At 37.5% G+C, this 27,872-nt stretch overlaps 1 protein-coding gene across 1 annotated transcript in view; it reads left to right on the forward strand.

The window, feature by feature from the left end:
- ARHGAP26 (Rho GTPase activating protein 26) overlaps nucleotides 1-27,872 on the forward strand; it is a 174,101-nt gene that overhangs the window by 37,772 nt on the left and 108,457 nt on the right. Inside the window, exons 10-11 of the mRNA XM_029287106.1 lie at nucleotides 2,242-2,320; nucleotides 21,996-22,032. Of these exons, the coding sequence (XP_029142939.1) occupies nucleotides 2,242-2,320; nucleotides 21,996-22,032 (116 nt within the window). The remainder of the gene's footprint in view (nucleotides 1-2,241; nucleotides 2,321-21,995; nucleotides 22,033-27,872) is intronic.

The following is a 27,872-nucleotide window of genomic DNA, read 5'->3' on the forward strand; positions in this document are numbered from 1 at the left end:
TGAGTATCATCAGCGTACTGATGGAAATCCACCCCAAAGCCACGGATGATCTCACCCAGCGGCTTCACATAAATATTGAACAATAGGGGAGAGAGGACCGACCCTTGTGGCACCCCACAAGTTAGGGGCCTTGGGGTCGACCTCTGTCCCCCTGCCAATACAGACTGCGTACGGTCGGTGAGGAAGGAGGAGAACCACCACATAACGGTACCTCCCACTCCCAACTCCACCAGGCGCCGCAGCATGATACCGTGGTCCACGGTATCAAAAGCCGCTGAGAGGTCCAAAAGAACTAGGACAGAGGAATAACCCCTGTCCCGGGCCCTCCAGAGATCATTCACCAGTGTGACCAATGCCGTTTCCGTGCTGTACCCCGGCCTGAAGCCCGACTGGAGCGGGTCCTTCAACTTCTTTATTTTTAATCATAAGAACAAAAACTCATTGTTGCTTCTGTCTCTGTTTAGCCTCAGTTAGAAACAGGTTTGTTAAGCTAGGACATTCAACAGAGATTTGTTCTGCTTTAATTTAAGAGAAGGATCATGCTAGATTAGACCAAAGAGTGAGCTAAATCTCTATGAAAAAACAGCCTGTATGAAAAAACAAACTTGCACTGACAAATTTAATTTTCAGCACAGTAGTCCAGATAAGCTGTAAATTAGGGTATTTTTTCAGACAAATATTTTTCAGAATGCTATTTCTATAGCTTTCAGATTATTACAGAAAGAGATTAGTAAAAATAATATTTATTCAGTGTGAATATTTTATATCTGTAGGGCTTGTATTCTTTCCTGGATAAATTGTGTGAGCTTTTTTTGTGGACATAACTGTGAGTCTCTAATTGGCAGTTGCTAAATTTCTATTATTAAAAGTTGAATTCTTATTCTCCTTCTCCATTGCTGTTGAGGCAGAAGCCAAATGTCACTTTCCGTGCTATATGCTAATTTTCTTATAACTGTGAGGTGCGTTAATATGCTTCATTATAGTTTTCCATTTCATTTCAGACTTTTCATGCATTGATTGGACAGTTTCTTGCAAAAGTTAGCAGGGCCAAATATTTATACGGAAAAGATTTTGCTGATGACTCTGTGAGTCATTGAGAAATGTGACTATTCATCTTTCTTTCCAATTTTCATTAAAGATACAAAATACAGTAAATTAAAATTAAAAATTAACTCCCCTCAGAATAGAAATATGGCAGTAGCTTTATAGCAGAGTCACTGACAATGAAGAAGAACATATACTGTATTGATGTAGAAAAAGATTGGTATAGGTGAATACAGGAAACGAATGGTATTTTACAAATACTCTCTTATAACAAAGTTTTTGAAGTAAAGAAGATCTATTGATATATATATAATAAAAGACAACTCTGTCAACACAAACTATTTGTGATTTAATTCTTATGTTGTTCCATTTGATATGAGAGTATAATTCCAATTATTGGTTGTGATCTTAATCGCTTGCAGCTATCTACCTCCCTCTTACAGTGTTTTTTGAAGCTTCATTTTTAAAACATATTAAAGTGTTAGTCATTTTATTCAAGATGACTTTCCATTTCTTACCAATTTCATAAATGAGTTTTTTAGCTGTTTTATTTCTTTCCATCAACCAATACAGTGAAGAACTTGAAGAACATTTTTTGAATCTTAATTGCAGTAGATTATTAACTTTGAATCAAAATATTTAATCGATTAACAAATCAACTTTTCTTTTATTATCGAAATGTGTATTCCTTAGTAGATTAGTTAGATTGCCACATCAATTTGAGGGAAGATTGTAGTGATAATTTGGAAGCTCTGATGCTGCTCTGACTCATGTAATCTATATAAATATGAAGATAGACTTTGACAGAAATGCAAACCCCATCAATTTAATTAGTGAGAATTTTCCTTGATTGCTCTTTTATGAAGTTTCTATTGTGTGACTGTGTTTTGACAGCCTATTGTGATTATTCTTTTTTATCTGAATAATCATGAATATTTGAAATATGTAGCTTGGAATGTTTGTTTTTTAAACCCTAACAGATCTATTGAAGTGAAGAGCGAGAAAAATTGATGATATTCTAATTTGGTCTCTCTTTTTTTAATGTACGTAGTTTTGTCCCACTTGAGTTTGAGTCTGAATCATGGAAAGGTGCATTGTGGCAGCTTTTGCTGAATTTGCCTGGTTTACCACTTCTATTTTTCCTATTTCCTGTTTTTAAACCTATTATTCACGGCATCATTCCATTCATCTCTGCAGGCCTGGAGTGATTACAATGCAGGCACTTTCTGAAGAGGATCGAAGGCTGTGGATGGAAGCAATGGATGGCCGAGAACCAGTAAGCAAGAATCTTTATGAATAGGGATTAAGTAGGATAATCAAAAGAACCTTTCATGGTTTGGGTTGCAGTTCTTTCTCATTGGATGTCTTATGGCAGCTCTGTAGTTTTTGCAGAATAATCTTTTGATAGAGTCCTTGAGGCAATATTCCATTTTCTTTGCAAGACGGCATGGAAGCTTTCCCTATGAGTATTGTTAAGAAAATTCACTTCTGTTTTTCAGGGTTGTCCAGATATTTGCCATACATTTGCTGTAAAAATATGAGAGATAAATCATGATTATTAGACAAATAGATAAAATATATCTGTCTGAAAACTTCTTAAATGGCCACAATGGGAATTAATGTCCTCAAAACTTGCTATATCTGCAGGGGCACCCATTTTATTTTCAAGGTTCTGTAGTCTGTTTCTGTGATTAGTGATTATTTTTTTCTCAAGAAAAAAAACAAAAACCCTGGCATTGCATGCCAAAACAACTAGACACGGAGACACTTTTTTTCCCCCTCATGCCATCATTCTGCTGAACACCTAATTCCCACAGTACTGTTTTATGTCTATATTTACCTATGTAGTATGGCTGTATTACTTTTAGCCTTTTCATCTGTTCCACTCCCTTCTATTATTGGTATAATTATTATGATTATTATTACATTGTTATTATGATAATTATTACTTTGTTATTTTGTATGAACCCTGAAAGCTAATTCACTGGAGACAAATTCCTTGTGTGTCTAATCACACTTGACCAATAAAGTATTCTGTTCTGTTCCGTTCTGCTCTGCCCTGTTCTAGTCTTATTCTAATTTAACATAGAATTCTTTGGGTCTATTTCTACAAATTGACTTTAACTTCTTGCACATAATGTCTTTTGATAACTGCCACTTTCTGTAATGTGTTGGGATGCACTGTGATGAGAAGACCTAGATATGCTTTTACCTTTTTATGTTTGGGGTTTTCTCCAGAATAATAATGAAATAAAATACTCAAGAGTCGACCAAGAAAAATAGCCATAAAAAGGTTTGAACAAATTTTCTGAAGAGGGAATCTGTTAGTCGACAAGGAATAGCAGCTGAGCGCATTGAACCATGAAGGAAGGTGAAAGCAGAGGCAGAAAATTCCAAGCCCTTGGCATATAGATTGCAACATGTATATGCGTATATATAAATATGTGTGGTTTGTGCCAACTATTTGGGAATCGCCCCTCCCTCTGCCCTTACTCCTAATTTTTTCCCCTGCGATTGACTCTGCTAAAGAGCAACTGAGCAGCCATAAATCATTCTTAATTGCTTATTCAATGCTGAGAGGCATTTGGGAAACCAGAAGGCATGTCTTCAAACGTTAACTCTGTGAGAAGACTTCCCCTCCAGAACCAAGTCCACATCGGAAAAAGTAGCAGATACAGAAATCTCAGCCATTGATACTTTGTCCAGGGGTGGGAGTAAGATATGGATGTAATTGGTAGAAGAGAGGGAAGACAGAAGGAGGAGGAGAAGGAGTCCTTTCAGAACTGATACTACGTCACATGAGATTTCCGGTTGGATGCTGCGTTGTTATTGTTGTACTGCTCTTTTATCCAGCTCTAATACATCTATGGCTAGATGTATAATATAGTAGAAGAAGCCACCAGCATAGGAATGCCTGTTGGAGATGCATAATTTAGCATATGTGGTTGTTAGCAAGAACTGCCAATCTGAGCAGCTGGCATTCTGCTTCCAAAAACGATCAGCAGCACTGCAGATGAAAAACCAGCAGCGTGGTGGAAAGGAATTCTTGCTTTTAATATTTAAAGCTTTGGAGTGATTTATTACAGAGAATCAAACCTTTCTCGGCATGATGCTAGCCTATATGCAAACTGTGCAAAAAAGTGTAATCATTTAATTGTAGCGCATATTTATTAATTTATATGGAAAGAGTGGAAAGGGAAAAAGTTTTCTCCTCCACCTTTTGTGCATGGTAAATTAAGTAGGAGCAGAAAATACATTTAAATCAATTGGTTGCTTTGCAACTGTTCAAGGAATCCTGTGCTTCTCCCATCAAGTTAACATATGCCAAGTGATTTCATTGTGGTATTGTGAATATAAAGATTTATTCTTTTACTGTAGTGTATAAACAGGTCTTGGTAAAGTAAATCAAACAAATTGTATTTTCCCAAATTGGGACTAACTTCGTAATAGTTTCTCCTTCTTTAGGTAAAAGTAAAAAATTCATACTGAGTCTATCAAATGATGTTCAGCTGCCAAAGACACCATCACCTCAGCTTTATGGATTGGCCCTCTGCAAATTACCAATCCTCCTGAAAACTGAGGAGGTTGATGGGGAACAGGGACATATCAAAAACATTTAATTCTGCTAAAAAAGAAAAAAGAAAGAAAATAATAAAGAGAATAAGCAATCTCCCTAGTCATCCAGTGGCTGATTTTTCTTAAACATCTGGTACCAATTGCACCTTGGCCTGAATCTTTACTTCCTAACAATGTGTAGCCACTATATTCTTGTATAGAGTGTTAACTTTGGATGCATTGACTGTTTATCATTTTGTATATAGTTAGCTCTCTAAACATTTATATGGCTGCTTTTCATTTGCTTTGAGCATTCAGGAAATTGCTTCAGTTATTTGAAGTGTAAGTATCAGATTTAAAGATCTCATAAGGGTAGAAACACTGAAAATTAGTGAAGTATTATTTTTCTTTAAGGTTCGTGAATGCTGAGGTCTTACATAGCTTTATTCCTTTACTCTGTATCAGGGTGCACAAACGCTTAAGGTCTCAGGAAGGGGTGTACTTGGAGCTAGGCAAGGAAGCTAGTGAAGCCAAGAAGTGAAGTAAATTTATTTCTAGTTTAAAATGCAATTAAAATTAACGCCCCCAATTATTTAGTGCTAGTCTCTTCTTTCTAATTAAAAATTATATTTTAATGTCGACTTTTTGGAGCTGTTCTCGAGGTCATTTCCAAGAATTGGAGGAGGGGGACTTGTGTTTTACTTTGGATTCTCATATTCTTCGTCTTTACAGAGAGAATCAGTCAGTGTGTATGTTGGTTGAAAATAAAATGCTGCTTATTTAAATTGTATTCAGGTGTTTGTTTTAAATCCAAACTGGCAATCACAGCACAACAAGCTGCAGTTACCTTTTATGTGACTTATATCTAATAAGTTTTAATATGTTTTCTGAATTACAATTCAGTGTTCCGTGAATATTAGAATACAAAAAGCTTCTTCTTTCACAAATAATTTTAATTGGCTGACTGCTGCTTAGAATTTAAAAGAACTACCACCACAAATACCAAAATGTCTTAAACTGAAAACTAGATCTACGAATCAGAACTGGCTCATATGTCCAAGTATTCAATCCATTTTCTTTCCTGGCTCTGCATGTTGATATTCAGTTGACCCACAAGACTCTATAAGAGACAGATTGGTGCAAGTTGAAGAGCTAAAATACTGTCTTGATGCAAAAAGTAATAACAGCTGCATCATAAATAAGAGTATGAAATTAAAGAATTGAAAAACAACTTCAGAACTTTCTGTGGCAATTTAATGGAAAATGCTGAAAATCTTTTAAGCTATAGGAAATGATGAGAGAAGCACCTTTAATTATTTCTTTCTACCCTCCCTCTTCAATGAAAGAAACTCAAACAGACCTAAAAATTTAACATAGAGCCAAGTACTGTAAAACAATATCAGGGTGTACCCTGTGTTGATGCAAAACTTCTTATTTTCCCTGGCAGGCAGAGAAAATGAATAAAAAGACACCGAAAGCCATTTACAATTGTAGCAGCGGAGACAGTCACTTTTGATTCATGCTCTTTTGTTTTATTGCAGTCTCATTAAGTTAAAAAAAACCTTGTAGTTTCAATACTGCTAATGTGTTAAGCCCTAGGAAAGCATTTTCTGTTTCATCAATGGATTTGCTTCCATTCATAATTTTCTCAGCATACGAGCATTTTCTAAAGGATACAGTAAAGGCCACTATTTTTCAGACTGGTTTTACAGTTTGAATCTACTTACAGAAAATTAATCTACAATGTGTTTTACACTTAAGTAATTTATTTTTTTTACTGTCTTGCTCACGTGACTTTTTAAATCTTTCCCAAGCATCTGGATAGGAGAAATTTAAACATTGTTGGCTCATTGTATTCTTAGGACTTATCAGAGTCGTGCATGTTTCTTCTTCCCTTTCTGATTATAAGTATAAAAATAATTTTGTCATTATATGTACGTTCCACCTTTTAGTTTGCTTAAGGAGGTTAATTTAAGGAAGTTTACAAGAATGTAAAATGTTTTTTTTTTTAGGCAATGGAAGAAGATTTCAGCCAAGTTGTTGAGAAATTGGGAAACTTTAGTAATGTATACGATACAATTATTAAATACGTAAGAACTAGCCGTATCAACTGCATTAAAGTGTTTATATTTGATTTTAAAATTAGATGTAGGATTTGAGGAGAAAGTTTCCCCTTCAGCAATCACAAGCTGTCTTTTGTCTGAAAACAGTTGTGCGTTCTGCTCAAGACCAGCTTTTGAGAACCATGGAGGGGAAGAGGAGAGCCATGGAATAGTTTCTCTTTCCTGTTTCCATACTGGGAGTATTTTAAGTAGAACTTCCTAGAAGGCCTTCTGATAATGCATTGGAAACTGAGGGTCTTACGTCACACTGTACTTTGCAATAATACTTTCACATCGTGCATTTTGAGAAGCTCTCCAAAGATGTAAAGTAGATTATCAGACCTCTTAGGCCAGTGGTTCTCAACCTGTGGGTCGGGACCCCATTTGGGGTCGATCGACCATTTCATGGGGGTCGCCAAGCAAGGCTGTCCGCCATTTTTTTTGTCCGCCATTTTTTTGTCCGCCATTTTTCCCCCTTTTTCGGCGGGTGCCTTACCTCCCTTGGGCTGGGCCAGCTGGTGGTCGGCCTGCTCCGTCTCTGCCGCTTTCCAGCTACGCCTCGGCCGGCGCGGGGGGCGGAACCACGCATGCGCGGTGCTCCCGGGCAGGGAAAGTCCTCGACTTACGACCGGTTGGGTAGTCCTCGACTTACGACCGGTTTAGTCCTCGACTTACGACCGGTTTAGTCCTCGACTTACGACCAGTTGGGGTCGCGGCATTAAAAAGGTTGAGAACCACTGTCTTAGGCATTCCCTGCAAACAGTAACTATCTTAATCAATCATGTCATTAGTGTAACCCAAATTCATTTTCACCCAGATGGGCTTACACTATTGTATGCGAGCTAATTGGAGACTAACTTGCAAACCAATGTACTGCTTTGTACACATCCACCCAACTAGGAGGTATGTGAAGTATGTACTGATACATATCATTTCACATATGATGCCATCTCTGGAATCCCTTATCTTTCGTGAGCTTTTGAAGGATAGACAGAATAATCTTATTATTACATTTAGTCTGTGTATAAGCTACAAGCGAAATATCCTCTATTGATTGACCTGGTAAAATAAAGCTTCCTATTTCTTCTGAAAGTCTAGCACAGTGTTTCTCAACCTTGACAATTTTAAGGCATGTGGACTTCATTGCTGGCTGTGGAATTCTGGGAGTTGAAGTCCACATGCCTTAAAATTGTCAAGGTTGAGAAACACTGCGACAACACATTAAAGTGTTGCGTTCATGGAGTCCAGGAAAAAAGCTTGATTCAAACAGCTGTGTGGGCTGATGAAACAAGAGTTACGCAAAACAGACTACAGAGTCAAAATTGCTCCCAAGGAGTGCCATAGAACATTTTGTCCACTAGATGGGGAAATGCTCCTTGCTGGTTCTGTCTGCTGATCCTGTTCTGAATCCCTGGAGAATTTTTGTGTCAGGGCAGAGCTTCATATATAATTTTTAAAGAGCCTGTTTCCTAATCAAAGTAGGACATAAATTTTGAAAGAGATAGGAGGGTTTATGTTTGAATTTTTGACATTGCAGATTTACACCGACTTTCTTTAAAGAAAGAAAGAAAGAAAGAAAGAAAGAAAGAAAGAAAGAAAGAAAGAAAGAAAGAAAGAAAGAAGTGCCACATATTGAGTACTATTTTCTCCAATCTCAGTCATGGAAAATGTCCTTTCAGCAGACACTGCTAATGCATCTGCTTTTCCTAGATTCAGGAATTTTTCACAAGACTTCTATTACTATGCACCACTTGCAGTTCTCATCTCCTGGTTTCCTTCCATGAGTAATGACCAGTGGCTGATGAGAACAGACTATCTGTGTGCACAGCTGCCAGCCTGTCCCTTGTGGCCCATTTCCTCTAACTAAATTTCTTTGCTTTTAGAGCCTTTCTATTTGCCACTTGAGTTGGAATCTTCTGATCTTGCAGCTGCTGACCTGCTTTAACTCTTAACTGACAGCACAGCATTATTTCTCTATTACCTGTGGTACAAACCAAATGCAAAACACATTACATGAGCACAGAACTTCAACAGATCAAGGTGAAAGCTTTCACCTACTCTCCTCCCATCGCTTAAAGTGTCCAAAAACATTCCACTTGTTCAGAATCATCAAAGCTTACCAAATAGGGAATGATTTCTAAATGTTTGCAATTTGCTTCTGTCTCCTTTGCAAGCTTTCCATTTCCCCCCATCCCTTCTATTCGCTTATTTACTTCTGCCAGCTAGGTTTTTTCTCTTGGTTTTTTTGCTCACTCCCTTTGTTTTTGTTAAAATCCTGGCAGCCCAAAAGTTAGATGAAGAAACAGATGCAGGTTTCTTTTTCCATGGAACCATCCCTCATCTGTTTCAAAGAGGAGCAGTGTGAATTGGACTCTCTGGAAGCAATTGTTGCTGGACTTACATGTTGCCATAGTGACCTGTTGTCACTATATTAATGACTCTCAACTCCTCTCCAATGTTTTTGTGGCTTTTCACATGACCAAATTATCTTTCTTTCACCTGGCTTACATGGATCTAGCAAGTATGATTCTTTTAACATGACACTCTCTCTCTCTCTCTCTCTCTCTCTCTCTCTCTCTCTCTCTCTCTCTCTCTCTCTCTCTCTCTGTGTGTGTGTGTGTGTGTGTGTGTGTGCACGTGCATGTGCATGTGGGCTTGTAGAATGGGTCATGCTTCAAGTCTCATTCAGAAAATCTGACCTGACATTTGGTTGACTTGCTTAGAATAAGTAATTCATAATTCTCAGCCCCCTGTGGAATAAGCACAGTGGGTCATAACGGAACTTAGTGCACAGAGCAGATTAGAAGTTCACAGGCTGAAAGTAGAAGTAGAACAGTAAATAACACATGAGCTTTGGGAGCAATTTACATTTACGCTGTTCAGAAATGGGCTTCCTGAATCGCAGTAATGAAGATGCCTTTCTTCTTTTTCCTTTCTCTGACTGTGGAACAGTGGGATCCCAGAAAATAGTGAGAAGTGTTCTTTTTAACTGTTTCCAGACTGATAGGCATCAGTAATGATGATGATGATGATTCTTAATGGAGCTCTTCAGAATGTTCTTTTGAGGAAAGCATGACATCTGAACTACCAGTGATGAGAATCAGGAGTCAAACTTTATTTGGTAGAGATACAGTGGTGGGATTGAAATATGTGAACAACCAGTTCTTTGTGTGGATGCTGCTTCCGGAAGTCCATTAGCTACCGGTTCTGCCGAAGTGGTGCGAACCAGCTGAATCCTACCACTGTAGAGATACCACTTTTATTTTTAGAGCACTATCAAAGGGAACTTGACAGAGGTCAGTTGGTGGTTATGGGAGAGGAAGGGTTGGGCTAGTGGACACTTTATCAAGTCCTCATGGGCTTGACCCTCCCACCTATTTTGTTTAATATTCATATGAGGCCGCTAGAGAAAGTCGCCCATTGATTCAGAGATTTGTTGTTGTCCAATTAGATCAGATGGTACCTCAGATCAGATGGGACCTGTGGTAGAAGTTTTGTGCCTGGGCGCTATGAGAACCCAGATAGGAAGAAACAGACTCAAACACAGCACAAATAAAACGGAATGGCTGTTAGCTCAAATATCTATTAATTCTAGGAAGATAACAAATGTTATCTCTTGATGGGGTGCTTTTTTTCTTTAAAACAACAAGTGTGCAATCTGAAGGTCCTTCTGGACTAGTAGTTTCTGCTAGAAGAGGCAGTGCACCAGTTTTAGCCATTAACAGAATGAAGAGATGAGTGAAACCATTTATGCTCTTTCACTGTACTTCTGTACATCTGAACCCAGGAATGTCATCTGGAACAAAATATGACTGCATATGCCAGATTCTTTATTGTCCCATGTTGATACCCTTATTATAGGATGTACCTCAGCAATTGATTTGTCTCTAAGTGCAATTCAAGTTGCCAACTATTATGGGTTGGGCCTTTGCTATCTTCAAATTCACCTATTCCAGGTACATTCTGCCTGTCCAATCTACGCAATCAGAGCATGCCTGCTCTGGGAGAGTTGATGGGAAGGACATAGAGATGGGTATTCTTTATGGGGGCATCCTCCCATGGAACAGCTTTCCCTCTGAGACAAGAGTGCCCCTTTCTCTCATACAGGTAGTCCTCAACTTCAAACCATTTCTTCAGCAACAATTTAAAATGACGATGATGATGCTAAAATGAAGTTATGACCTGTGCCCTAAGTTATGCCCATTGCAGTGCCCCTCCATTCATGTGATCAAAATTGAAATGCTTGGCAGCCTGGCCATATTTGCAAACACAGCAGCTCTGCAACTCCCCCACCTACCCATCTCCCCCCCCGATCTATGTTCTTTTGGCCACCCTGCACAGTGGCGCTCAATGGAGGTAGTGCCAGGACTGAAATAGGGGTCCTGAGCCTTCAGCAATCTCAGACAGCTGCTACCACCCCTAGTCTTCTGCAGATGCTCTGAAGTGGGGGGGGGGAGAGGCGGAGCAGCTGGAGATTTGTGCAGTGATGTTGGGGTGGGATTTGAGGCAGCATTTCTCGGTGGAATGGATCAAGGGATCAATTCTGTAATTGTATATAAAGAGGAATTTTATATGATAATAAGGTATTTTAAATATCGACAATTAGTTGGGTTTTTTTACTCATTTTATGTTGAGAAAGGCATCAGATAAATAAGGAGATAAGCTTTGGGGATAAATACAATTTGTACAATTGTCTGACCAATCAAACGGTTCATCTTATCGTGGGATTCCTCTTTATGTGCAATTACAGAATTCACAATTGGGCAGAGTGCATTTGTGAATAAAAAAAAAACCCAGCGTTTTCACTCGATCCATCTCTGACATCAAGTACAGCACATTTCAAAGGGCTGGATTTGTTTAAGGTCGAATTGAGCTGCAGCTATTTTAAAAAGCAAAGGATTGTATGTGATGCATTTGTATACTTTAGCAATAATTAGAAGCATTACTAAGCCTACGACAAACAGCACATTTCATTTCTTTCCATCCCCGGTTTTTCTTCAAAATAGAATATGTCCTTCTCATGCATAGCTTGTACATGGAGCCTTTTAATCGTTTGTTCTCCTTGTGTAGAATCGGCCAGCTGAGAAGTAGGTGCTAGTCATGAATGATAATCACCTCAACTCTATAGCAGAGACTCAGTATCCAGATGAGAAAGGGATACAAATACATAAACAAAAAATTGGTCCCTGTAGTTTTGCCTACCTTCTATCTATAATCAGTTGCACATGTTCTCAACTAATCCTGGTGATTTCTTACTCTTTAATCAACAGCAAGCACTCCATACATCCATCATGGCTCACTGCCAGACTGAACTAAAGTAGTTGAGAATGTCATGGATGAATATTGTGTCTGTTTTATATGCATATATTGCTTCAGGCACTTCCCCAGTGCTCCTTCTATATAAATGGCTTATTATGCTTGTGGAGGGAATGGGGACCAACATAATCTTAGGCTGTGACATAGCAAAAATGTCCTTATAAAGTATGCTGCATAGGACATTTCTAGTTTTGTTTCAACTGATTCCCTTCTGACATTTAAAAGAAAATATGGAGGTTTGTAATTTCTATGGCTGCCTGAAAAATTTAGCACACGTTTTGCATGGTTAAAGAACATTAAAAATAACAAATTCACCCTCCTGGTTTTGTCTTGATCTCATGGTTTTTATTGCTGGACTTCTTCAGATATGGTTGGGTCAACTCCTATACCAGGGGTCTCCAACCTTGGGAACTTTAAGACTTGTGGACTTCAACTCCCAGAATTCTGGGAGTTGAAGTCCACAAGTCTTAAAGTTCCCAAGGTTGGAGACCCCTGTCCTATACCATTGAATCCATGGACCAGGTGTTATTTTGAATGTTCTTTAACTACTCAAAAATGGTGCTAAAATAATTTGTGAATAAGCTTGTGCTTATATGTATGAAAATGTAATTTCTAGTAAAGAACTGAAGGTCAAACACTATGTTCTATTAATTATGTAACATGCAGCTGCTCTCTTGTTTTTTGTTTTGTTTTTCATTTAAAAAGAACAGGATACTCTAATAGGGCCTCAATTTCTGAGCTGAGCTAGCTTAGGCCTATCTTTTAAGTTTGATCTTATTTACTGAAGTTCTTTTTGAAACTTGGTCAGGCATAGAAGCTTTGGAGGAGGACTTTAGTGAGCAATTTCTCATATGTGTTCATGGGCTTAATTTTTTTATTGTAATCTTATTAAAAGTTACAATTAAAAGGATAAAAATTAATACAAATTAAAAAAGAAAAGAATAAAAAGAAAAATAGAAAGAAAAATAGAAAAGAAAGCAAAAATAAGAATATAGTAAAGAAAAAGAAAAGAAATATATAAAGAAATATATTAGGATTCTTCCTAATCACAAGTACAAACATCTTTTTTAAGTTAATACCTTCTCTTAAATTACAATAAATGATCTCCTCATCCCGTATCTCATTTCTTATGTTTAAACAAATCCTTAAAGCTTCTTCAGTCCTGATTAGCAAAAGTCCATTGAGGATTACCAGAAATTACAACATATCTATTTTAACCTTGATCAAATAAATCAACCTTATATTCTTTCCTTTTACTTTTAACAATTTGGATCTTTAGTCCCTTCAAGTAATGTCTGAAAACTTGATTTCTTTTCTTTGTCCTTTCTCACAAAATTCTTCAAAATTTAAACAAGCCTTTTTTGTAAATCCAATTTAGGAATATTATTCAGGTCACTCTCTTGGTTTATTATTTGCATGTTTCTTTTAATTAATAAGACATCAGCCAGTTTCTTTTATATGTCCAGTATGCCCATCTTTTTCCATGCCATTCTTGTAGCCTGTCATTTTTAATCCACTTTTAGACTCAATCTTGCCAGGTAAAACTTGTTCCTCTTTCAAAACATTTTTTAAACAAAATCTATCTATAGAAGCAAACATTTTTAACTTTTGTTCTGTTTCAAGTTAGCATTCGAATTAGGGTTAGTCTCAAGTGATTCCTGGCCTTGACTCTCCTGAGGCTGACATTTCACAGGCTCAGACGGAACAGCTTTTTCAGGGTCAGATTCAGAATCTTGAGTCCTGAGCCTGAATAAAGAGAAAATTAATTTCTGGATCCATTGTTCCAAAATATATTTTAATATGCCCATTGCTTCCAACCAATATGGTCCTGAGCTTTCGTTTGCTTCGGTTGGAAACATGCAGAAGAGGCCTCCATGCTGCAGTGGATAGACAGTGGCTAAAATCATCATTGATGCCCAGTGTTAAAATACTTTGCTTTGTCCTGTATTAGTAAGTCAGTTTTAAGTATACCTCTCCTTTAATTGTAATATTTAATTCCTTCTGGTTCTCTTATAGCAGTGGTTCTCAGCCTGTGGGTCGGGACCCCATTTGGGGTCGATCGACCATTTCACGGGGGTTGCCAAGCAAGGCTGTCTGCCATTATTTTTGTCCGCCACTTTTTTTGTCCGCCATTTTTTCCCCCTTTTCCAGCAGGTGCCTTACCTCCCTTGGGCTGGGCCAGCTGGTGGTCGGCCTGCTCCGTCTCTGCCGCTTGCCAGCTACGCCTCGGCCGGCACAGGGGGCGGAACCACGCATGCGCGGCGCTCCCAGGCAGGGAAAGTCCTCGACTTACGACCGGTTGGGTAGTCCTCGACTTACAACCGGTTTAGTCCTCGACTTACGACCTGTTTAGTCCTCAACTTACGGCCGGTTTAGTCCTCGACTTACGACCGGTTGGGGTCGCGGCATTAAAAAGGTTGAGAACCACTGTCTTATAGTGTCTGACCTTCAGAGTCTTAGCCTATCATGTTTGTTGAAAAAGGAATTTAAAACAAAAACAATTTTCCACAGGAATTATAATTAATTCCTAATTCTTATTTCAAAGCCATCTGGACTCTTAATCTGTTTGTAACATTCCAGAATCAAAGTTCTAATCAAGCTTTCACTGTGATTTTTTTAACTGCTTAAACTTCTATTTAAAACTTATTTCGCTTTGACAGTGCTATCAAACCTGTCAATCCAAAGGTTCCTAATAGCTGAAAAGCAGTTAATAAGGAACTTACAAAACTGATTAGAAAAGGAAGTACAGTATGCAAACCCAGTGTCCTTTTGAAGGCCCTGACCTTAATTTTACCCAAAAGATGGTATATTCCTTCATCTCCATGTACTCTAAACCTGCTAAAGACCACTGTCTTATGCTCTTCTCATGAGGACCAATTGTATGGAGCACTTGTAGGCAATCTCAAGTGCTCTCCTTGTCTGGAGAGGAATTATGACGACTTGGTCTACTCGCTAGTTCTTTAATTCACTGCAGTTGTTGGCTCTGTTTTTAGGAAAGTTTTCTTTATTTTGCTATATCTTCCCTGGAAGTCCTTCATGGCCTTCACTGATTACTTTTTTCTGTGATTTATCAACAATAGTCTGTTTTTCCAGTCTTCCAAATTAGGTAACTTCTGAAAAGGAGAAAGAACAATCATTTGAGGATATATGTGTGGAGCTTTTTTTTTTTTTTGGAACTAAGATGCCTGATTTTAAATTCATTGCTATTCCTTTCCTCCCAACTGGAATGCATGTTTTCATTTACCATGGTTTTCACTCCTCCCCTCCTATAAATGAATTTGATGCCCCAAATCACTGTTTAGCTTACATTGGTTGTTGTGGTTTTTCTTTTCTTTGTATTTGCTTAATTTAGCTTGTCTGGTGAAGGCAACCCATTGAACCTTGTTTGAACCTCGGATTCGGTTTGCTTACAGGCTGATTAGATCTGGAACGCCTATTGCTGGCAGTGCAAATGTAACAGCCTTGTGTGTGGAGTCCACATTTTGACAGTTCTGCTTTAAAAAGAGGTCAAAGTGGTGGGTACTTCATTCTGTGCCTGGTAAATTAGTAAACAACATCTGCTTCCGTTGTCTGCATGTTCGATTACTTCCATTGCCTTTCGTAATTTGGGCTGAAGTAAAGTCTTACAGTAGGAAAATACAGGGATTAGATTTTTTCCCCATTGAATTTTAAGCTTTATATAGTTTAATGTTGTGTGAACCTGTTGTACTTCCAATTAATGTATTTGATTATTGGAATTCAACTGTATATTTCCTCTCCTGATATAGAATTGCAAAATTTCAGGTAATAGCTAGGGAGAAATCTACAATACATTCTGGCCAATCAGCCTCATTTTTTTTAGCTGCAGTTTTTGAAATATCTAGATGCTTCATCCATCGGTGTAATTTATAACATAACATCAGCTATGCAATAAAATGTAACATCAGTATGAACAGAATTCTAATTCTTTAGAGAAACAATTTCATTTTCTCCTGGCAATGGAGAATTTTATAAAAGTTAAAATAATTCTGGGTTGCTTGTGGGAGAAGATCTGTAATGAGAGTAGAACTGCCTTGGAATAGTTTGCAAAAACAGTCCTGTAAGAGAACAGTTCTTATGATTAGGAATTTGTGAGCTGATAACAAGGAGAAATCATCATAATTTCTATCCATACATTGTTGTCTTGTCCTTTCCAGTAGCTCTTCTCCTTCTCTTCCTTGCAGCAAAAGTGTGTGTTTGCCTGTGTGTCTGTGTGTATCTTCAGATGCTTTCTTGAATTTCTGGTTTTGGTTTCTTGGGAGTGAAAGGTTTCAAATCATCAGTTTTGGTCCAAAGTGATTGTCTCATATTCTTAAAGGGAAGGTGGAGTCTGCTGTTAACTTCTTAAGGTGGCCAAAATTGTGGAAACCTTTTGGGAAAAGTGTACAGTAGGAATGCCACCTTTGGTTAAGTTTCCACCATTTTTTCTTCTAATTGCTTTATAACTGTAGCCTTGTTCACTTAATAATACTATTTTACATCGCTTTCTGGGCAACCAGTCAACTCTTTGCACCATTACTTTAATTTTATTACATTTTACAAACTCACTAAATGAAAGAACACAAAAAAACGCAACCAACTTGATAGCGATCACATAACACACTGACAAATGTCCTCCTCTCAGCTTCAATACATGACATTAATAACTGAATCCTACTGTGATCTGATTGGCTCATTGCCAAAACAAGATGACACCTGATTGGCTCTCTAAACACTCATGCTCATTGGCTACAATCAGATGAAGGAAAGCTACCTGATATCAACCTAAGCAAGTTGTGCTTCCTTTTTCTGATTATTTGGCTATAACCTTTCATAGAATACAGTACAGATAATTGAACAAACTTTGTTGCATTACATTCTTGATTAAATTATCTTTCCATTGATATATAATTTTATGGTACTACTCCCCAAAAAAGTGATGTTATTAGCCATCAAACTTCAAAAATACACTTTCCCCAAAAGGTTTCCACAATTTTGGCCACTACTGTAGGCAGTGCACTTTTTGCTTATTCATTATTTCAGAAGAACTTAAGACTTGCTCTATAACGTACATCCAAGGCAGACTCAACCCTTCCCTTTAAGAATATGACACAATCGCTCTGGACCAAAACTGATGATCTGAAAGCCTTTCACTGCAAAGAAACAAACACCAGAATTTCAAGAAAGCATCTGAAGATACAGACACACAGGCATGCACGAAGGAAGAGGAGAAGAGGAAGAGGAGGAGATAAGGAAAAGACAGGACAGAATTCTGTCCTGTGCAGAATTCAGATACTAAAGAGAGGAGTGAATAGGATTAAAAGAGAATTATTTTCCTTTGGGTTTTTCTTTCCTGCCATACCTTTGAACTAGGAATACTTACTATATATCTATAGTAAACTGCCCTAAAAATATTACCTTTTCTTTAGCAACTCCCAAATGGCTGTGAAGTTTTATGCTGAAAGTTTAGACATCTACAAAGTAATTCATAGGTATAGTAAACATATGAATTGGAAGTGATTAATCCTGTCGTCTAATATGTGTTCCTGGAGTTTGCTTTTGCACATATCTATGCATGTAAGGCCTTGCTTATATAATCAGAAACTCTTTCTAGAGAAGTATATAAGTATCCCTGATTAGCATGGCTTTTGTCCCCGAACCTAAGCAGAATAGCTAGATTTACTCTTACACCATTACGCATTTTGCTTCTTTCCAACTTGCTTGATCCAACATGCACCGTTTTCAGCATTGAATTATTTAATCAGGAGAATTTTGAAAGTAAAAGCTAAAGGCAAAACTGCTGCCAAACTCCCCATGCCAAATTACTGCCCTAGTTTTTATTTGTTTTTGTTGTTAAGATGGATGCTGGGACCTGATGCTTTCTGGAAAGAAATATTAAAATGTGTTCCTGTAAATAAGCTTTTGGCTTCTTTTTTGTAGCCACAACGAAGAACAAATTCTGGCCCCAAAAGTCAGGGAAAAAAAACAAACCTGTCTGGAATTTACCCAGCTGGCCCTCAGACAAAATGAGAAAAGAGCTGATAAGATGGAGTCAGCCCCTAAAGGGAAGAGGTTGCCTGGGTGGGTCGATTCGGACAAGGGAAGGTTGCCATTTTCAACTGGCACCTACCTTGTTCAGGGTTAGTCTGGTATCTTCTTCCTGGGCTGTTATCCAAGGCTGGCTGTCTTGACTATGCTAGAGTGCCAAATCAGCCTGGGTGTTAAATATGTGCAGCTCATACTACAGATTGTGTTAGACTAACAAGTGTTATGTGGTGTGCATGTTAATGTGGATCTTACCCATTTTGTACTTCCCAAGCCGCTGTAGAAACCAAAAAGCCCTTATAAATCCATATATCTGGATTTCTGAATGATTGCCAGGAAAAAAAATAATAACTTAGCATCTTTCAGTAAGGCCTTGGAAAAGAGAGTTCTTACATGGAGTATTTTTTGAAAGGTTTTTTTTTAAAATCCATTTTTATTTCTTTAGAAGTATATTTGGAGCTTATGTTGCTTTGTTTGTGCAATGCTATGGTTTTGGTACTGAATTAAGTTGTACAGTATTTGTGGTTTAATTGTTGTTTTGACTATGTAAATGTCTGGAGTCAGTTGATTTCAGTGGTATACTGGATAATAAATAAACAAAAAATAGATACCAATAGTAAAACTTCAGTTTAACAGACTTTAGATGCAATGGACAAATTTGATACATGGCTTTAAGAATCTGCCCATCACATCAAGGCTTGCAAATGATGCTATTTATGTCCGTTATATAATTAACAAAATGATGCAAATTCAGATTTAATGGATCCTTAACTAGTAGTTCATTAAATAAGGTTTACTGTATTGGTTAAACAACTTAGAAAAAAACTCATTGTATTGGGGCAATTGCTTGCAAAAATTCATAATTAAGAAAAAATTGTACAACGTTGTATGTTATTAAAAAGTATGCTGGAAAATGCGTTAGAGATTTCTCTTTTTAAAAAAATCACATGTTGATATAGAAACAAGTTGGAAAGGCCAACATTGGAATGCCTTTCTTATCTCTGATTGTTTTAACATTTGTTTGGAACAATAAAAGACATCGGAGGAATTATTACTGGTTTATCTCCTGAAAGATTAACATTGCCCTCTAGATATGGGAGAAAGGAAACTTTGCTGAAGTCTTGTTATCAATCATTTCCCCATCCCATTCTGCTCATTCAGGGGCCAAACTAAATCAGGAACAGGATCAAGCTTTTTGAGGAAAAACTCTGGTGCTTCCAGGCCACACTTTTTAAAATGGAATTATTCAATAAATATCAAAAGTCAGCTTTTTTTGCTGATTTTTTTTCTATCTGCTAATGAGGACTTCATGCAAAAATCCGTACAGTGGCTTTATATATTACTAGGACCCTTTTCTTGAAGTACTCTCTGAAAGAATCTCTTCATTTAAAGTGGCTAATGACTAGCATTTTACTGACAATTAAAATCTGGGTTTTTATTTTGATCAAGGATTGATAAACACAAATGTCTCAGAATATCTATTAGAAAAATATTTAGCTTTAAAAACCTACAATACGATTGGAAGTTTTATACATTTCTTTGCAATAATAAAAAGAAATTACTTGCTCATCTCTGAAAAATGCTTGGTAGAATGTTTCAGTAGGAAGCAGAAAAAGCTTGCAGTCAGCAAAAATATTTTCTTCCAAGCCATAATACTGATTGTTTAAGAATCCCCCACTACCCCAGGCTAGTGAGAAGTCCAAAAATAGCACGGCAGAATTCAATCTTCTTTGGATTAGAAAACAAAGGGGACTTAGTATGTAATATTTACTTTATCTAGAAACAAACAATACTTAGCAGGAATTTATCCTGAATATACAAGTAAAGGCTTAGAAAATGAAAGTTGAAAAAGTTTGAGAAATGGATTTTTTTCTTTCTAAAACTACTGGAAATCTCCTGTGGAAATTCCTAATTTGGAATAAGTGGACTACTTTGAAATGCAGCATTTTATCAATTCAAAAGGTATAACATAAAGAATTGTATCTGTTATTTTAGTGTGAGTTAAATAATGAAAATGAACATGTTCAACATTCAAGCTGCATCTCTATACCTGGTTGATCTTAGTCCTCATAGTGTACCACCCAAAACATGAGAAAATGTGTGCTATCTTGCTCTGGGCTATGAATACAACAATGAAACTTACTTACATTTCTTCGGTCTTTCTCTTTCTCTCACCTATTCACTCTTCATATATTTGCTTTGGGGTACCATACACTCTAAATGACCAAACTACATATGACCAAATTAGATCAACACTCTTCTTTCATACTGGTCTCCTACTGCTGTCTTTATTTAGCACTGACTTATTTTTTATATTATCTGAGTCCATGGGAAAAATGACTCATGTTTGTTTTTCTTTTGAGACTTTAAATTGGGAAAAACTGTTGAGGAAAACTAATGAATAATAATAAGAAAAATAATTTTGTTACATGAAAAGGGAGGGGTGCAGAAACTTCTCCTTGTAGATTTAATTTGCATGAGAAGAAAACATTAGGTGCCACAGGGTCGACACCCTCTCTCCTCTTGTTCAACATCTGCATGAGGGTCTGCCTATCTCTCATCAGTTCAGCCCAGCTAGTTCAGTCCAACAAGACTGACGTGCTCCATGTTCCTTCAATCAAACAATGTCATCTATTGGAATCCCAGGATGTGTCTTCTCTATTGCTATGCCTGTCCTCTGGAATGAGATTCCAAATGATATCCATGTGGCTCCCACTATGATAGCATTCCAGAAAGCCTTGAAGAATTGGATGTTCCTTCAGACCTTGAGTTAGGTTGATTGGAGCCCCAGTGTAATATGCTTGGAGATGTGGGTGTTGTTAATCAGATTATCCATCTCATCTTGTTCTTTCTTCCCTTTCGTATTCCTTTGTTTCTAATATTTTACTTTATTTTCCCATTTTATTGCATAATGCCTGGATTCAAACAATTTGGTATTGGGCAATGCCTAAATTGAATAAATAAAACAAAAATGTAATAATGCAGGGAGCAGGGTGGAGAAGGATACCAGCTTGTTTGGGGCAAACAAATGTAAGCAGATAATAAACTAGATTTAAAAGTACAATCCTGTCATATAGCTTTTGCTAATTCTTAATTCCCATAGCTGTTTTTCTGGGCATATGTCTTCTCTGGGCATATGTCTTCTTTTGAGATTATGTCTTCTTTGGGCCTATCTTTGTCTCCTTCAACCATATTCAAAATGGGCTGAAATATTTACTAGGAACGTAAAATATATGTTCTAGTTTGCTTATTTCAGATCTTTGGAGATGATTACTGGCACTCTAAAGAAATCATCTTCCCATGAAGGCAATAGAGATGTCCTGATTGATGTATTTTCCCATTGTCTTAGTATATTGATGCAAAGCAAAGGCCAGTTCCATATTCATTATAAAAGTTTTTAAAGAAGAAAATATGTTGTTCTGTGTCTCTACAGATCCTCACATAGTACATCCATCTTTTCAGTAATTTTACAATGAGCTGTTGTTTAATGTTCAGTATGTTTGATGCTCATATTAAAGCCATTGTTGCTTAATTATTAAAATGATGGACTAGGATTGGAAAACCAATGTTCCAGTCTACTCTTAGGCACAGAAGCTCACCTTCTCTCAGTCCAATTGACCTCAATTTGTTGGAATGAAAATATAAACTCTGTGTTATAGTATTGATTGAGTTCCTGGAAGGAGGGTAGCATATAAATCCAGCAGATATACGAACCTCATCCTTGGATGTTGTAAAACAATTTTAAACATTCTTTCCTTTGTTTGTATCTATAAATATTATTTTTTTGTAGGAAAACTGATTTTCCTAAAAAATATTATTATTGATCAATTATTATTGATCTTTTCTGTCCATGGTCACAGAGGCTGTATTTGCATATGGTATTGATATTATGAAGATATAATGGCACTTCTATGATTACTTTTTTTTTGTTTGCAGGTGTACAACTCAAATAAGGACAACCAAAATGAAGGCAGTAAGTAATTTATTATTTAGTTAAAAAAAAAAAAAAGCTAATATCGAGCAAATGATTTTTTTAGGCTTGAATGCTTGAATAAACCAGTAGATGGTGCTCCATAATCTATTCTAGCCTTCTACTCTAGCCTTAAACTTTCAGGTATAGTTGTGGGGATCAAGTGGTTTCACAGTAACAGTGAAGGCCGACAATCACTGTATTAAACAAAAGAGGTTTATAGCTGCTGGAATTCCAGCAAGTAAACATCTGGATGCAACCCAAGAACTGCGGAGTTCTGAAACAGGCTTTGTTGCAAATTGTGTGTTTCCTTTGGCGAATTATTTAACAACCTTTTCTCTCAGTTTACACAACCCAGGCACAGAGGTTTACAGAAGGGAAGTGAGAAGGAGAACTAAGATTTTTCTGAATCTTAGTTCCTTGTTTTACTTTCCTTAAAATTCAACGAATAGAAATAAAATATCTTATGCTAAATGGAGTTTGCCCAAAACCTGAGCCTGTCCCTAGACTGTTGTTGAGCAGATGTATTTTGGGAATGAAAGGCTCTTTGTACGTATGAAATAGCACTCTTTAAATATTTTCCTCTCTTCACCCCAAATATTGGACAGAACAAAAGGCTTGATATGTGTTTTTCTGAGCAACTTGAACTTCTTGCTATTTAAAATGTGTTTTCTATTTCTAAGCAGGGAGCCAGTTTACAAATATCACTGCAGTTCTAGTTTTTTCTTTTCTTTCTCTTTACAGCTGCTGCCATACAGTGACCTAGCAGCAAATCTCTTGTTTATCTTGGGTGTGGCTTATAAAGTTAATGTGGATTTTCATATGTTGGTTATTGAGTTTGGGAATACTGATGAATGGCATTCTTTTTAACCAGGCAAACTCAGAAACTGCCTCCTGTTGCTCCCTCCCCCCCCCCCTTTTTTTTTTAAGAGCGAGCAGCATTCAACTGAAACCTTCATGAGCTCATTGCCCCTTTTCATCCTAAGGGATCCCTGCTGGTTGTGTTTCTTTATAAATAGAATGTTGTTCCTAGTAAATTTGAGAAGCAGCATCTCCAGCTGTTGGGTCACTCCGGCTGACAGACATTATATGCCAGGCATGTCAAACTGCCAGCCCGCGGGCCGGATGCATCACGCCGAAACCACGCCCACCCCATTGCCGGCAATGGGGAAAAAGTCGCGTGACGTCGCGTGACGTCACGTGACGTCATGATTTGGCATGCCTGCTATATACAGAAGTGGTCCAGTTTCTCTTGCTGCTTTTCAGTTGATAAATGCCATATAATTTTAAACCCACACTTTCCTTTCCTCCCTTCCCAGCCGTGTAAGATTTGCATACCTATCATCTCTTTAATAGCGCTAGCGTGTCAAACAAGACGGCACAATTAGAGATGATTGCACTTCAGCAGATTGTGAGATTATGTCAGCCTGGTGTTTCTAGGAATCTCTCTTCCTACTAGTCGTATGTTCCTGTGTTAAGAAATTTAAAGAAAAAGCAGTAGAGAAACTTGCAGTTAGCTGCTGGTGATTTTGACCAATATATAGAGCAAAACCATGATTTTATTTTTCTGTGACATTTCTGTGCTATTTTCCTATCGCTGACCTTTTAAATGCAGAATTCTACAGGTCGTCCTCGTCTTACAACAGTTTCTTTAGTCACCGTTTTACAACGGCACTGAAAAAAGTGACTACAGTGGCAGCATCCCTGTGGTCATGTGATCAAAATTTAGACACTTGGCAACTGACTCATATTTATGATGGTTGTGGTGTCCCGGGGTCACCGACCCCCTTTCATGAGGTTCTGACAAATTCACTTAATGACCAGGTTACTAACTTGACATCTGCAGTGATTCACTTAACAACTGTGTCAAGGAAGGATGTAAAATGAGTCAAAATTCACTTATCAACTATCTCATTCAGCAACATAAATTTTGGGCTCAATTGTGGTCATAAGTCGAGGACTACTTATAAAAAGGAAAACCATTATTTTATTTTTCTGTGACACGGATACTTCCTATTGCTAGCTTTTTAAATGCAGAACTCTATTTAGGTGAAAGGAAGAGCAGGGTTTTTCCCCAAGCAATTTGACTTTAAAGTAGGAAGGCATATTAAATCTGCCGAGAGTATGGTAAAAGGGGCAGATAATGGTTTTAGCATTTTTTTTTCTTTTCTTTTTGGGTTCAACCTCTTTTTTGGGGGATGTTTAATTTCAAATATTTGAATGGAGGGGGGAACGCACATATTCCTGTTGCCGTAGGTCTGCTCTTTTGTTTTGATTTTAGTGGTTCCTTGTATATGACCTGAAAATGCCATGGAAGTCCAGGAAAGCTCATTAATCAAAGAGTAGCCCATGACCTCTCTTTGCAGTATTGCCATAAATTGGCCCCATAGTTCTGTGGTTTCAGTAGGAGGAGCATTATTATCAGTTTGCCACTATATGACACAATTTTCTGTTATCTGTGGGCTAGCAGTTGGCAAAATTAACACTGAAAGAACAGTTTAATTTACTTGCTGATCTCTGTAATTATTTTAACTAAGAGACCTTTCTCCAACCCTCTTCCAGTTCCCTTGTTTCCTTGCCCAGAACATTCATCTGCTAATAAGAATAGGTATTTCTCTTTTATAGTCACTAGTAGGAGAAAAAAATAAAATCTGGGCCAACAGAATGGCGAGAAGAAAAGGAAAACTCGACTATTTTTTCTGTGCACGCAAGGCTTCTTTCTTCTCAAACCCTATGTTTGGATGGGATTAGTATTAACTGCCATGGTAAATTCAGAATTGTGTGCTTCCATGTACATTTATATAAATTGTGCAAGTACATTTATATTGCATAATTCAGGATTCAGCCACCAGCAACCTCTCCAATGCCATTTTTGCACACCTCAAGTCCTATTGAACTTTGGTATTCTTCCATTTTGAGACTGAAAACAGTTGGGAAAGATAGGATAGGCCAAGAACTAGCTAGATGGCATCACCACCTTCCTATTATATCCCAAAGTCCCTTCACAGTCGCTAAAACTTTGCCTGTCACTTGCCTCATTCCAATTATAGTGCTGATCGGGAAATAAAAGTGTTTTATGTTCTCTGTTCTAATCCCAGGAGTCGATTAGCTAAATGATTTCATTTTCCCCCCAGTTACGATGGTGAAAGCAATTTCTTTTGTTTTTGCTGGGATTATAATTTAGTGTAGAAACTCTTCTCTAGCAGCAACACAGATCTCTCAAAAGAACTGAGTAATTGGGTATGAAAGTCATGGCAATTTGAGATATTATAGTAATAATAATAATAATAATAATAATAATAATAATAATAATAATAATAATAATAGTAAAGTTGGAAGGGACCTTGGAGGTCATCTAGTCCAACCCCCTGCTCAGGCAGGAAATCTTATACCATTTCGGACAAATGGCTGTCCAGTTTCTTCTTAAAAACTTCCAGTGTTGGAACATTCACCGCTTCTGGAGGCAGGTTGTTCCACTGGTTAATTGTTCTAACTGTCAGGAAATGTCTCCTTAGTTCTAGGTTGCTTCTCTCCTTGGTTAGTTTCCATCTGTTGCTTCTTGTCCTGCCCTCAGGCGCTTTGGAAAATAGCTTGACTCCCTCTTCTTTGTGGCAGCCCCTGAGATATTGGAACACTGCTATCATGTCCCCACTCGTCCTTCTCTTCATTAAACTAGACGTACCCAATTCCAGCAGCCTTTCCTTATATGTTTTAGCCTCCAGTCCCCTAATCATCTTTGTTGCTCTTCTCTGTACTCTTTCTAGAGTCTCAACATCTTTTTTACATCGTGGTGACCTTTAAATAAGGAGATTACCTTAACCGCCATAGAGAGAGGTTATTGGAAGGTAGTTGATGTTTCTCTTTTTCAATTATCCTAGAGCCAAAACTCATGTTCTGTAGGGACCTCCATGGATCTCTCCTCCATCAAAATACAGTTATAAGAGCCATATGTTTATTGAAAACCATGACTGAGATGTCTCTCTAAAATGTTTTTCATTGAAAATCCCCTTCTGCTAGCAAATTACAGTTGAAAATATAGCATGAATATCCTGGTAGGAAATAATGAGCTGCTACTGAAGCGTTATGACCAGAACCAAGAGGATCTGTAAACGTCAATATTGATTTTGCTCTTTCATTGCTGAAGCACTGTTCCACATTTTCGATGAGCTGTCCTCCATGTCTACATGATCGTTCATAGAAATCCTTTGGGATTTCTTGAAGCTACATGGAAGTGTTCCTTTTGAAAAAAAAAAATTCAAGAAACCTACTTTGCAAAGAATTATGAGCTCTGTTTATTGATCATTTAGCTAAGAATATTAAGATGTATTGCTCTTCTAAAAAGCAGGCCATTTTGAGTCTTATACTGGTTGCTAGCTCTTAATTGAGGATTCCCCCTACTGTGTTTTTTTCTCAACTTTTTGAGAATATCCTGCTTCATTTTTGGATAGGTTGATGGACTGCTCAAATTATTTAATATATTTAATTGGTTTCTTTTAATAATCCCATGCTTGTGCATTTAAGGCTTATCCACTAATTCGGGTGTCTGAACCTTTCCTCAGTGTTTATACTAGTGTTTGGTTTATTCTGCATAGATAAACAGAATCTCTTATCCCTGCTCCTTGCTCTGAATGAAACAACTCTTGAAAAGTTCCTTTTGAAACTGAAGAGAGGTTATTAGTTCAGGATGCCAGCCATGAATTAATACACTTGCACAGCAATTTAGATTTCATCTGCAAGCCAAGTTGCATGTTAACCATTCAGACACAGGAATCCATTCATGTAGCCTTCAAGAAAACACACTTGTTTGTTTCCAGCTGCAGTTGTTCCAGCTGTGAAATGATAGAGAGAACTCCATCTATACATCTGGTATCTATATAGTTTTATGGCTCCGGTAGGCTTACGTGATAAAAATTATATGAACATTTCTTACAAGAACCACTCTGTTTTGTGGAACCATCCATAATCAATAGCAACTTGTGTTTATATCTGCACTGATGTTTTGCCTATTACAACATGTAGGCAGTAAACTTTATAAGAAATGTTTTAGATTTTTTTGTTTAAAAATTGATTTTGGGTGTGTAGCTACTGTATATTTTTAAAAAGTCAACACTGTGCCTCTAAAAACTAGTCTCCCAAAATCAAATCTCTGAAATTGGGAACTCCTGTTTATTTATTTAAAACATCTAAATTCTCTCTAAAGTCCAAAAGGGATCCGAACAACACACAACCAGATTGTTAAAACACAAAAATAGACAATGGCAAATAGCAGCTGCAGCAAAAATAGACTCCCTCTCTAATAAGTGTAGTCTAATCTGAACTGTGTGTTTCATATTTTAGAATTCCTTCTTAAAATACATGTGCAAATGGACCCATTTGCCACATTTATTTTAGGTGTTATTACATATAAATTCACAACTCCCCATTGAGAATGACACTTGGCTTATTTAGATGCCTTATGTAGATACAGTAGATGCCTTCCGAATAAAAGCGTGAGAAACATCAGGGAAGTTGCTTCTTTGTAATTCCTCTAGCTTTCCGTTGCTGTTCTTGCTTTCTACTCAGTTGACCATTAACAAGGTCCTTTAATGCAGGGGTCCACAACCTCCGGGCTGTGGCCACGGCCTGTTGGGAACTGGGTGGCACAAGCTATGTGCAAGCATGCAAAAGCTATTTTCCAAGGCGCCTGAAGGCAGGACAAGAAGCAATGGATGGAAACTGATCAAGGAGAGAAGCAACCTAGAACTAAGGAGAAACTTCCTGACAGTTAGAACAATTAACCAGTGGAACAACCTGCCTCCAGAAGCGGTGAATGCTCCATCACTGGAAGTTTTTAAGAAGAGACT

This window comes from Protobothrops mucrosquamatus, unplaced genomic scaffold, assembly GCF_001527695.2.
Source record: "Protobothrops mucrosquamatus isolate PMUCROS unplaced genomic scaffold, P.Mucros_1.0 scaffold_245, whole genome shotgun sequence".
In the NCBI taxonomy this organism is placed as follows: domain Eukaryota; kingdom Metazoa; phylum Chordata; class Lepidosauria; order Squamata; family Viperidae; genus Protobothrops; species Protobothrops mucrosquamatus.